The sequence below is a fragment of the Carica papaya genome, chromosome 5, assembly GCF_054855325.1.
Source record: "Carica papaya isolate Zhongbai chromosome 5, ASM5485532v1, whole genome shotgun sequence".
NCBI lineage: Eukaryota > Viridiplantae > Streptophyta > Magnoliopsida > Brassicales > Caricaceae > Carica > Carica papaya.
Window position 1 is genome coordinate 35,568,400 of NC_142313.1, and position 14,147 is coordinate 35,582,546.

Consider the following 14,147-nt stretch of genomic DNA (forward strand, 5'->3'; position numbering starts at 1 on the left):
CATTAAAGATGCAATTTCAATGAACTCGTACCCAAGAGAAACAATGGAATGAACTGGATTTTTCATGAGGAAATCATCAATAACTTCCCATATTACTCCATGTATCAGTAAAACATGTTCATTCCAAAAGCTTGTAAACTTAAGCTAACAAAAAAGAAAGAATAAATAAGATCCATTAATCTCAACAGCATTTTAGATTGACAGGTCAGGTAAGAAAATAGTTCTCAAGAAAAGTCAAGTTAAACATTCTTGCGAGATACTAGTGAACAGAAAGAAAAAAGTTACAGGAGCATAAGCTAAAAAGCAAATTATAGAAAATAGACCAAAGATTGCAGCTCCACATTTTACACTTTAAAAATTTCAAGAAGAGACTTGCTAGTTCATATTCTTGTAGTAGTAATTACTGATACAACTCCTCCATAATGAAGTCCCCTTTGTAACGGGAATAGAGCAGACACATGTTTGAAAGAACTTTCTCCTATTGAGCATCTTTTCCTCTATATTAGGAAGTTAGAAGTTTTGAATTAAGATTACTTCTAACCTTATTCTTAAAAATGTACTTCATGTTCTAAAGTTATTCACTAATCTAGTGTCAATCAATAAATTTTCTCATGGTATTAATTGCAAAATCACATTTTTCCCTCGCATTGTGTATTTTAGGACCAAGATTCAAGGATGATGATTGGAAATGCTAAGAGGAATGACAGATTATACTTCTAAAAGGCACTTGGACAGCCTCTCTTTCCTTTCTTAACAACCTACTACCACCACAGATAAAATTTAGATCAAGCACCAAAGACTAGACATCTTTCTTTCTAAATTCTTAAGGTTATGTTTCCCTCTTTGTTCAAAGAATTAGATAATGAAAAATTGCGCTGTGATACATGTGAACTAGCTAACATAGATGTGTACCTTTTTCTATCTATAATAAGAGAAGCTTTAGCCACTTTCATTGATTAACAGTGATATTTCGGGTCCACCCAATATTTCTAATATCTTAGTGGCTAAATAGTTTGTTTATTTAATTGATAATTATACACGAGTTACTTGGATTTTCTTACTTAAATCCAAAACTTTGTCAATCATGTTCTTCCTAATTTTCATAACATGATCAAAACTTAGTTTGGTGTTCACAATAAAAGATTTGTACTAATATTGTCAAGATTTTTTCAATCAAACTCTCTCATCATATTTCTACCAAGAGATTGTTCATGAGTTATCTTGTGTTCATACTTCGCAATTAAGTGGAGTGGCAAAAAGGAAAAATAGTCATGGACTTACCTTTAGTCAAGCTTTTCTATTCCAAAACAATGTACCTAAACGCTACTAGCGGAAAATTGTTCTTACAGCTGCACATCTCATTACCAGACTACCGTGATGGGTCTTATGGAAATCTTTTCAAAATTCCACCCAGATGTCGGTACCGCAAATTATTTGGTTCCCTGGATTTTTAGATATGGCTCCTATCTTCACATACATCAACGCATAGAGGGAAACTAAGCCCAAGAGATATTAAATGGTTCTTGTGCGATATTTCACAAGATGAGAAGATATAAATGTTATTATCCGCCCACTAAAATCTATGCTTTTGTGGGTGCAATTTTTGTTGACTCTGAGTTACCTTTTATCTTCAGGGGGAGACAAAAGTAGAAGATAAGAACACAAATCTATTTCTACTTGACCTAACTTTGCCTTCACCATCACCAATATCTCCCCACTTACCTCAAACTCCAGAAGACCAACCAGACTCTCTAAATCCAGAGAACATACTAGACAATGCCCTACAACGCGTGACTTATTCAGAGAAGACTAATCCAATACTTGAACCAAAGCAAGTCCTGAGGACGAAACTCTAATTCTAGGAATGAGGTACCTTTTGATAACTCTTGAGAACATACCTATTTCTCATAAAAGCATTAGGAAATGCACTAAAACATACGCCATATCCACTCTCACGTTTGTATCATTTAAAAAATGTTCATTTCACAAGAATTTACTCATGAGTATAAATAATATGTCTACTCCAATTACATTATTTGAAGCATTATTGTAACAACTCCGGAAATCTAAAAAATAATATACAATAATTTAAGTGCAGAACCAAAATAAAAAATTAAAATTTACATTCCTTACACAATAACTTAAAAGTACTGAATAGTATTGCGGAATTAATTTTTTGAAAGAAACACGAGAAATAAGGAAACAAAATGAAAAATAAAAAATATCTAACATCTACTCGCACTTTTCTTGCGAATCGGACTCTGGAGTCTGATTCTCTTGATCTGAAATGGTTAAATAAAGGATGAGTTACACTAATCCAGTAAAAATATCACACTATATCACCTGCACAGAAACAAAGTTGGTATAAAACCAAAAACCACTAATTGAGCAGTAAATTTAAACCAATACATTTGTCAATCATAAAACCATTTACCATTCACTTACTATAGTGAAATTTATAAAAACAACCACTAGACACAATAATACTATACAAATCATAACTTTATAAACAATCAGCGACATAAAACATATCATAAATCCATATCCATTAACAATAAACCAAATCATAACTGTTTCCTTTTTCACCAGCCTAGTAGTACTCATAAGGGTTCATAGGGATGTCTCCACTACACGTGAACTCTTTCCTTCAACAATCTCAATTACAGAGCCGTCCCCATATCTCGTCCGGTATAAATGCCAAAATATTAAACCTCAATACCCCGTCCGGTATGAGGGTGAAGCGGGCCGTCCCCATACCCCGTCCAGTATGAGCGCCAAATTACCAAGTCTTCATACCCCATCCGATATGAGACAACATTCACGGTAGGGTTCCCTATGTACCCGGTCCGTCCACCATCTCTCAGGATATCTAGTAAGGCTATTGTTCCATCTGTTTATTTGATCACACAATTTTTCCGTTTTCCTTTAGTCTCCATTAACAAATAAAACATAATCACATAAACAAATAAACATGCATTAGGTAATGCAATCATGTCTCAAATCTCAAATCAAACGATAGTCAGGTAAGACAGCAATACATGAATTTAAACCATAAAATAGATAAATCAGATACTATTATACTTTTAAACTGTAAAATAAATTAACAGAGAACAATTTCCGGCTCGGGCTCCATTAACAATCCGTAATTAATTATGCACATTTATTTAATTTGTACAAAATATCGTATTATTATTTATTTATAACTTCAATCCTATGATAGAAATTAGGGTGAGGGACCCTTACTTGATTTGATGCCGAAAAACTAAACGGTTTACTTCGCCTACGGACGGTCCCTGCATTCTCTGAATTTTTTTCCAGAAACTAAAACGTGCTTATAATACCTACAAATATTCCAAATAATCCAAAATCAGTCCCAGAACCCACTCGGCCAATTTCGAAAATCCGGCATAGTGGCTCCGCCATGCTCCGGCGACGGTGCCGCCACCCCAAGCGGCGATCCACCTCGGGTAGGCCGTTTTCGGCCGATTTTGTATCGATTCCTGCGAGCAAACACGTTAAAGGGATTCGGTTGGTCAAAAAATACAAAAAATCGAAACTCACTGGCAGCGGGGCTCTCCGGTGCGGCGGCTCCTCCGGCTTACATTGCAGTTGGGTGTTTCGTTTCGCTCGACCTGTAGAGAAGAAAACAATGATCATAACAGTGAAAAAATTACGCAAAACGGGAATCGGGAAGGGACTCATCGGAAGCGGTTTGTGAAATTCCCCGCCGCGGCGCCACTGGACTTCGTCAGTGTTTTTCGGCCAATTGGCTGATCTTTTCACTCCGATTTGGCTATGGGTGAACTTAAAATTGAATTTCGTGCAAAATGAAAAGTTTTTACCTTTTTTGGCGGTCAGAAAGGGTTCCGATGCGGCGGCAGGTGGCGGCGATCGGCTTCCCGGCGGCTGGGTCGTCTTCTCCAGTGAGGGGTTCTGGCGGCTAAGGTTAGGGTTGGTGCGGATGGGGGTTATTTATACCCATCCGCTTTTAATATGGGCCGTCCATCGCGTTTAATCTGAACCGTCCGATTGCGATTAAATAGAGAGTGAATCTGGGTCGTTCATCGCAATCCAATCTGCGCCGTCCATCGCGATTCACTCTGAACCGTCCGATTGCTTTTAATCTTGCCATTCAATTGCGTTTGGGAGGGAGCGCATCTAGATCGTCCGTGCGCGCGGGAACAGACCTCAGCTGTTCGATCGCACGGACGCGGATCGCCCATGTGGCTTCCCCAGCGTGGCCTCCCACGTCAGCGCCTCTGCCACTTGGCGCGTTCTGATTGGTCGGGGTTGCTGACCAAAGCGTCTGACATGACAAATTTTTTTTGAATTGCGTTTTGATCACCGGTTTTCGATTTTTCTTTCAAAAATACCCTCATAACCTAATTTTTTATCATTTTTTTCAAAATTATTTTTAATTTAATTTTCCATCAATTTTTTCTCTATTTTTAGATTAAATTAAAATAAAATAAAATACAATAAATAAATTAAATAAAAAATTATATTTATTAATTGAAAAAAGGATTTTTGTGGGTGTTATAATTATTCTATGTGTGAAGAGTTAGGGAAGAAGAATCATATTTCTTATATTTCATTTCATATGAAAACATAAATAACCCTATTTATGCTAGAAAATCAATTAATAATTATAAAAAAAATATTCCGTAATATATTTTGTAATATTTTAACACTTCTTATCAAGCTGAAGGATAGATATTAATCATGTTCAGCTTGTTATGAATATATTCAATTTGAGTTCTATTCAAAACTTTTGTGAATATATCACTTGTTCCCCTGTTTTCATATAACCGATATAAATCAAGTTCTCCTGAATCTTCTCACGAATGAAGCGACAATCAACCTCGATATGTTTCGTTCTTTCATGGTACAGCAGATTTAAGGCAATATGAAGGGCAAATTGATTATCACACCAGAATTTTGCAGGTAATATGGGATTCAAACCTATTTCCGCTAAGAGGTGTTGTATCCATAAGATTTCACATGTGAACGCGTCATAACTCTGTATTAGTACTCTGCACTGGACCGAGACACAACAGTCTGCTTCTTACTCTTCCATGATACTACGCTGCTACTAACGAAAACACAATAATCTATAGTGGATCTTCTATCAATTTTAAATCCAACTCAATCAACATTTGCAAAACATTCAATGTGAGTGTGTTTATGATTGCTAAACAACATACCAAGTCCTGAAGCACCTTTTTGGTAGCATAAGATCTGTTCCAAACCTTTCCAATGTTTGATTGTAAATGAAGACATAAATTGACTAACAACAATGACATAATACGCAATATCAAGACGAGTTACTATGAGATATTTATTTTCCTAACTAATCGTTTGTACCTTTTCAAATCATCAAGAGGATTATCATCATTTTTAGTAAGGTGTACATTTGGTACCATTGGTGTGTTACATGGTTTAACTCTCAACATTTCAGTTTTTGCAAGTAGATTAAATACATACTTTTTCTTAGACAAGAAAATTTTTTTTTTATTTCTTGTTACTTCTACGCCCAAGAAGTATTTTAATCGACCCAAGTCTTTTGTGTGTACTTAGTGTGTAAGAATGATTTAAGAGATGATATTACTACAAAATCATCTCCTGTAATTACAATATCATCAACGTACACAACAAGAAATATAAGACAAACTACTAACTGCTTACAAAATATTGAATGATCACACTTGCTCTTTTTCAGTCCAAATTTCATAAGTACTTCATTAAATCTATCAAACCACACACAGGAACTCTGCTTCAAGCATACAAAGATTTCTTCAAATAACATATTTTCCCGCACTCCCCATGAGCAACAAACTCAGGTAGTTGTTACATATATACTTCTTTTAGGAGATCGCCATGAAGGAATACGTTCTTAATATCCAACTAGTGTAAGGGTCAATTTCGAGATGCCGCAATAAAGATAAATAAGCAGACAAATGTAAATTTGGTCACCGGAAAGAAAGTATCAAAATTATCAATCCCATAAATCTGAACATAGCCTTTTGTTACAAGTCTGACTTTAAGTCTTGCTATTGAGACATAGGGGTTTACTTCGATAGAAAAAACCCATTTGCACCCCATGACCCTTTTTTCTTTATGTAAATCCACCAAATCCCAAGTATGATTTTTATCGAGAGCATTTATCTACTTAAGCATCGCATTATGCAAGCCAGGATTATTCAAAACTTTTTTAATTGTTTTGAGTATGAAAATCAAATCTACAGAAGCAATGAAAGAGTTAGACGAATGAGACAAATGATCATACGAAACAAAATTAGCAATAGAATAAGTTTACTTAAGAATGGTGCACTAACGTATACCTTTACAAATACCAATGGAAAGATCAAGGTCCTGTGAGGCAGAATCAGATAACAACGAATCTAGTGCAGTATGTTGTCATCTGAAATAGATATGAACAATTAGTAGTGGTACTCGGGTCACAAGCACACTAACACTATCATCAACTTACTCAAGTAGGATTGGAGATACACTATCTGGAGAAATATTATTATCTGTTTACTCAGTGGAGGCACTTAATGTGAAACTATAGATGAGCTACTCATCTTCTGCCCCCTAACTTGTAGACTTGGACAATGAGAAAAAAAAATGGTGTATTCTTTGAAAAGACCACATCAGATGATATCAAGTATTTATCGATATCTAAAATGTGGCACTAGTATACTTTCTAAATGCGAGAATATCCCAAAAATATATACTTCAAGGCCTTTGAATTTAATTTTGTCACATTAAGTCGCACATCTCAAACATAACAAGTGCTACCAAATATTTTAAATTGCATCGGAAACAAAGACTTATTTAGAAATAGAAGACTGTAAAGAACATCTTCATCAAGTACTATAGATGACATACAATTAATCAAGAAATAAGTCGTGGAAACAGCATCAATTCAGAATTACTTAGAGACTTGCGTTTGAAACAAGAGGGTTCGTGCTGTTTCAAGTAAATGTTTGTTCTTTCTCTCAGCAACCCCATTTTGAGATGGTATATCAGCACACGAGAATTGTTGAAAAATACCGTGTTAAATCATATAATTCTGAAATGAATCTGACATATATTACTTAGCATTATCACTCCTTAATTCATGCACAGAAATATTGAATTGTGTCTTGACTTCAGCACAAAAAACACAAAAGTGAAAAAATACTTTATAACGATTCTTCATAAAATATATCCAAGTTATGCGAGAGAAATCATTCACAAAAGTAACGAAATACTTAAAACCTGTTTTAAACGAAACATGACAGGAGCCCTAAACATCATAATGAACTAACTTAAAAGCAGACTCAACTCGTTTATTGATCCTTGGACCTAACAGATTACGGTGATATTTTACAAACTGACATGATTCGCAATCCAGCGAAGGTACATCATGAAACTGAAGACATAACTTCTTCAACACAGATAGAGAAATGTGACCTAATTGACAATGTACTTCAAATCGAGAGATAACACTAGAGCAGGCAATCGACCGATACACCTAACTATCAAGAATATAGAGACCATCTGATATATTTCATTACCAATAATCTATTTCATCGTAAGATCTTGAATAACACAGTAATCAGGAAAAAATGTAATACAACAATTCAAATCTTTAGTCAACTTACAGAAATCAGATTGAATCCAAGTTTAAGTAGACTTAATACAGATGATAAAGTCATAGATGAAATTGGTTTTGTGGTGCTAGAATCCACAATGTTATAGGTCGACTCACCAGTAATGGTTACAGGAAAATGTATTTTGTGTGGTCGAAAATTAGAAAAAATATTAGTATTACCTGTCATATGATAAATAGCACCAGAATCAATTACTCATCTGTTCAATGAGGAGATAAAACATTTTTTCTCTAATTCAATAAAAGTAAAAAGTTTATTTAAAAATTCCTAATATTAAGTGAATTTAGCATATTCGTCAGCTGAAATCATAGTAGTTCTCTCGAAAGATGAACTAGCAGTAGCAGCAACAATATTATTTATTTGTGTCATCCGACTACGATTCTGCAATTTCTTACAGTACCGCTTTATATGCCCTCGTTCACAACAATAATAGGAGACAATGTTATCATTTTAATTCAAAAATTACAAAAATGTAACCAAAAATATTAAAACATAGCGGCCAGAGATACACAGAAAATACTACAAATAAACCAGAAATTCTGAAAAAACAGAGTACCTCTTATCACACAGAAACTAAAAGAACCACACTGCCACCACCGGAGACTAATCGTCGCCGCACGCACTGCCGTCGGAAAACGTCGAACAACCTCCCTTCAACTAAAAATCACCACAAAATCATAATACACACCTGAATCCGGAATGTAGCTCCCAAAATCGACCCAAATTGTGCTGGAGGACCAGAAAAGGCTTGTTGTAGCGCGATCTGCTCAGCCTTGGGTTTCCTCCGTTCTGGCCTTCTGGTTTCCTGCTCAAAATCGGCCAGCTGAGCTTCCCTTCACCTTCTGACTTTGCACGGGACATACACGACATCGTGGCTTCAAATCGCGGTGCAAACAGCCGAAAAACTCGACTCCGCAACTCCAAACGGTCCTCTTCTTCTGCGTACACCACCGTGTTGGCCGCACTCTAAACTGGCCGGAGATTGATAGTTGACTTCTTCCGGGGTAGGAATGGGTTGTTCAACCCTTCTTTGATATGATGTATTCCGATTCCTAAAACCCTAACCCTAACACTAGCTCTGATACCATAGTGTTAGAGAAGAAGAATACTACATATTTTCTTGTATTTCATTCCATAGATTTACGGCTATATATACATAGAAGATATATCTATTTATGCAAACATAAATTACCTTAATAATGATAGGAAATCAACTAATAATTACACAAAAATATTGTATAATATACTTTGTAATATTCTCACACCATAAAAATAGAAAAATGCTATGACTGTTGAAATGTAGGAATTGAAAAAGAACAGAACCTGGGAAGTGTTAGACCTAGCGAAAGGAAAAAGACCAGTGGGATACAAGTAGGTGTTCAATTAATACTGGCACAAGCAATTAGCTTAGATATTTTAATAATACTAGTATCAAGCACATATAAGCCTCTAGACTAAAATCCTCTACCAATCTCCTTCCTCATCATAAGATCCTAGAGAACACAACGGTTCATAAAAAATGAGACTAAACAATTAAAGGCTTTAGTAGTTTTACTATCAAAAAGTAGATTGAATTAAAATTTGGTAAAGATAACATAGATGATAATGAGAGAGCTGGTGTGAGAGTTGCAATTCCTGAACCCACAAGAGAGTTGATTGACCATCAGCTAGGGTAACACTTCAAAGATAACATAGATAAAATATTTGTATTATCAAATGGTCGGTGGCAGCAAAATCAATAACCCATTTGGAAGGATGACATAAGCCATGTACTGGACTTTTTTGAGATAAAAATGAGAAAATGTATTAAAAAAAGGCACCAAGGGGATGTCACCCGTATACAAGCCATGTACTGGACTTATTCTTAAGTAAGAATCGTAGGAGGATAAATTAGACCTTAGAGCTGCTTGGTAACAAGTAAAGCGAGCAAATTCATCAGCAGGATTCAAGTCCGAGCAGAGATGTAAAAGTGACATTAGCAGCAGGAGGTTTTGTCATGTAATTTCCATCATATACATTTTGTATGTCCAGGATCACCACAAAAAAAACTAGTACTTTTCTATTGCCACTCTTTCCAAATTCATTATCATGGCTAACTGGTCCACTTTTTTCACTATGATTTCCTCGATTAGTCTCACTCCTAGAGCCGTATCTCACAAAGGCACTAGGAAAATTAGCAGGTTGAGATCCATCTTAATGTCACACTCAAGAAGATGTGTCATAAAGAGAGGTGATTTCCTTGCTAGTATCAGACTCGGATGACAAGCCTACAACAAAACTGATAATACCCATTTGTTCTTGCTGATATTATTGTGATTTCACATCAATACTAAACGATAGCAAGACATTTAACTCCTAATAGACTCATTTAAGATTCATAAAATATTCAATAAAAGACTTTTTTTCCCTATTTTTGTTGACGGTAAAATGCATTACGAACATGATATATGTGTCATAGATTGTTCTTTCCAGGATATAGAAAGGCTAAATAGTCTACAAGATCTTTAATAAACTTACAATGATTAACCAAATTACCTCATTGTAAATGGAATTCCGAAATTGCAGATAAAATCTTGCATATTTCTTAACCATGCCTTCTTTGCGACTTCATCAGACAGTGGATCATCAGTTAGATGATCATTCTTAGCAATTCTAAGAAGCTAAACTCTCACTGTTTTGATTCAGTGATTGAGTTTGTGTTCAGTGAGCTTTGTTGTCGTAGGGACAACACCAGAGATCACAGTTTTCATCTCTTTCTCTTCCACCATTGAATGAGAAAATTCTGCCTCTTAACTCGCAGAGAATTGGAGGCAGCAAAAATCTTTAACATTAATTCAGAGATGGGTCATCAGCTATGGACCAAGAAATTTAGCCAGAACACTAGGGCAGCCGTTACAGATAAAAAGCATAAAGTGCCAAAGAGAGGAAACCATAATGTTCTGATGCCAATGAAGAATTAGAGTAAGAGTATTCTTCTTATTTTTTCTGGTGCACAAAGTACATATAGATGTACATGAACAGACTGCCATAAGACTTCCCTAATCATAACCTAATTTGTTTTCTATGATTAAGCATAATATTTGCATTCTATAGTTATAATATTTGCCTAATACTGAAATACTATAGTTACAGAGCTTGCTTTATTTACAACAAAGACATAACGAAAGGAACTGAATAAAAACAGCAATATTGCCGTTCTTTCCTGTTAGATAATTATGCCCCAAGAAACTTGCATTAGACAGAGCTACATAAAAAATATAGTACCTGTTCACGTGCTTTGCGCGTAACCTCACTAGTTGAAAAGCTGGAATCACTTTGGCTATCTAAACCTTGAATTAAAGAACCCCCTTTCTTTTGGCTGGAGAAAACAAATGGAGGCACAAAGAATTATTTTAATGCAGAACCCACGTTCTCAGTCACATTTAGTAATTAGTAGGGAATGAATGAGGAAGAAGATTAGAGAAAGAGAGCCTCTTAAAGCACAATCTCATGACATCCTCTTCACTGCTTACAAGCAGGGTGGAAGAAGCGGAAAAGCTGTAAGGTAAGAGCTGTGAAAATCACTTTCCTCATTTTGAATGAAGATTCTATTGAAAGGTGAGAATCTAGAATAAGTAACATCTCATCAAAATCTTCCGCCAAAAGAAATCTCTATTCCTGAGTTCAATCAATCTATTCCTCTTAGAACACTTTGTTTCCTCTAAACAAATAAACAATTCAGGACCATAAACTTATAAGACTCACAAACATCAACATTACAAACAACGCTTTCAAAGCAATATAAAAGTTCCGTAACAAAAAAAATGAAGCAGATGAAAGAATGTTCTTCTTTATATTCAATAGAGAAATGAATTATGCTTATAACATCATTAAGCCACCAAAGAACACAACTTAACAGCAGAACAAGCATATACATTCTTATAAAGATTAATGTACCCCAAAACATATTAATTCTGCCATTTGAAAATTCCATTACCTTTACCAATGTCTGTGACCATTCAAAAGCTTCAAAATACATACTATTCTTCTACTCTAGGCTATGAATTTCTCACATTAAAAACTGTAAAAATTTTAATGTTCCAAAATCAAAAACCATGGCCAATACTTTGCAAAGACATTTATGAGCAAGAAAACCAAATTGAGATCAAATAAAACATCAATGCTACCCACAGAAACATTGAAGCTGTCTAAGAAGATTTAAATTTCAGCTTTCCCAATTTGTCTTATGACAACCAGGAAAAAGGTAATCTGCAGATAGCAGGATACGGGGATTTCCATAAACAGTAGTTCTGAGATCTTTGAATATTGCTTCCATTTGCAACTCCGAGTACAATGTTGATCCAGCATGATCCAAGTAGTTGACACCTACATTTCCAATATAAAGCAAACAAGGAATGAGAAGAATAGATTTTTAAGGGAAATATGAATATTACTAAAAAAACACAAAAAGGGTGTCATCCACGGAAAAATCACTTTTTTAAAAATAAAAATCCACAGAAAAATCACTTAAAAACCAAATTACGTCAAATTATTAATAGGTCCCTAGGTCTTCCGCATCTAGGAGAGGATGAGCTTTTTAGACAAATTAGTAAAGGTCTTTAAGCAAAGGTTTCTAGTTCTTTCTAATGAAAAGTAAATATTATTAGAAAAAAAAGTACATAATAGGAGGAATGGGACACCCTTGTACAAAAACAAAAAAAGAAAAAGAAAAACTACAAGGCTTCAAATAAAGCACTTCAATCCCACTGTCTTGTTGGAAATTTGATCAAGAGGCTATAGGGATACTAAGCATCCACGATCTTAATTGATGAACTTCTATTTAAGTTGTTGAGAGTTCGTGATTTCAGTACATTGGTTGGTTGTCCTAGATTTGGCATTCCTTCACGAATTATTTTTGATTGTTTGAAGGTGTGTATTAGTGAAAGGGAAAAGTTGAAGGAATTTCTCATAAATTTATGTTGAAGGGTTTCTCTTATCAATCAAACTTGCATTTCATATCAAAATATTAATAATATTTATCTCACTGCACAACTCAGTAAATAATTATTGGACTTTGCAGAAGAATATTTTATATATTTTGTCTAATATTTGGTCATAAGGATGAGGATATCAAAATGGAAGTAGAGGCAGCTTTGATGAATTAGAAACTTGACAATGAAGTCCTAACTATTACTGTTGATATTATCTTTGCTGATGATCTTACTTGTCAATACTTAAGGAACAAACTTAGAAAGAGGGGGGCTTTCTGCTGATGAAAGGAAGTATATTCACGTGAGGAGTGTTGCCTACATAATTAACCCAATCGTATAGGATGGCTTGAAATAGGGGAATGTGAGCACTCAATGTATACAAAAGGCTGTGACTATGTAAGACAAACTCCTTGATGATTATAAAGACTCAAGACTGCATAGCCATAGAAAATATACCAAGTAAGGCTCTTTTATTCCTTGATATTCCGACAGCAACAATGCTGCAAGTTTGGCTGAAAATATGACTCTCAGGTGTGAGAATTGTTTCCTCATGAAAGATAAGCAAGCAAAGGCTAATTCAGGAAGGAGTACAACTAATAAGGAAGAATTGGATAAATATTTGGAGTACCGGGAGGATAGTTGTGAGGATTTTGATATATTTATTGCAGTGAAGATCAATAGCGCTAGATTTAGTATCCTCTCTCTGATGGCACATCAATATTATCTCAATGGCAGGTCCATTTGTTACAATGGCAAGCAAAAAAATTATAGGGAGATACAATAAAAAACAAAAAAAAACATCTTAAAGGCCAAATATAATAATCTCTCAATTTCAGTGTGAACCAGAGTACTTTTTACATCAACAACTGAGTTGGATGTCATGCAGTCAATTGATTCAAGTGTAAGTTTCTTTAAGATTTGAGGAGACAAGGTGATCTTATAAGGGACACAGCATATGGGGAAAGAAACAGCTCGAGACAGGGGGCAATGGAAGCTACCAATGGCTTTTTGGGTTGAACTTTCTGTAGAACAGATGCTGCTTAAGGACACCAGACAATAGCAGGTTGATGGGGAAATATAGAGGTGTGAGGATTCAAGAAAAAAAAAAGCACATCAAAGTTTTGAAATCAATCTTAATCATAAGGAAACAACCTGGATACGCAACAGCCTAATCACTTTGTTAAACGGAAATCTCATCTATTCTCCAGTTTGTAGGGAAGATAACGGATACCTGCTAGCAGAGATGCAATGAAAAAAGGTATGAAGGGAGCCGAATCCTAAACGGGCTATGCATCCCACAAGGCAGAGAAGGAGCAGGATGAAGAAACATGTAGGCTGTGCTACGGTCATTTGCCAATTGTGTATTAATGGGTGCAGCTGATGGGAAGAAGGAACTCTTTGACAAGACTACTTCGACCACACAGCGTGGCACAGTGGGCCATAATTGTGGAGCAGGTGACAGTGGAGAAGGCAGATAAACTGGGGTATGGCAATCATTTATTAATTTTCAAATCAGCAA

At 35.3% G+C, this 14,147-nt stretch overlaps 1 protein-coding gene and 1 long non-coding RNA gene across 10 annotated transcripts in view; both read right to left on the reverse strand.

Annotated features, from left to right (window-relative positions):
- Positions 1-14,147, reverse strand: part of ABA3 (molybdenum cofactor sulfurase (LOS5) (ABA3)) — a 93,174-nt gene that overhangs the window by 75,469 nt on the left and 3,558 nt on the right. For all 9 annotated transcript variants that reach the window (XR_015819323.1, XM_088220428.1, XM_088220430.1 and 6 more), the window contains exons 2-3: positions 11,925-12,023; positions 10,923-10,981 (exon numbers count right to left, since the gene is read on the reverse strand). Coding sequence is in view for 8 of the 9 variants with exons in the window: in XM_088220428.1 (XP_088076554.1) it covers positions 10,923-10,981; positions 11,925-12,023 (158 nt within the window). In the remaining variant the exon portion in view is untranslated. The remainder of the gene's footprint in view (positions 1-10,922; positions 10,982-11,924; positions 12,024-14,147) is intronic.
- LOC148265807 (uncharacterized) lies at positions 4-10,914 on the reverse strand. The gene is made up of 3 exons (XR_015819324.1): positions 8,215-10,914; positions 6,342-6,421; positions 4-2,282 (listed from the first exon to the last, which is right to left on the reverse strand). It is a non-coding gene; the product is annotated as an uncharacterized LOC148265807 (long non-coding RNA).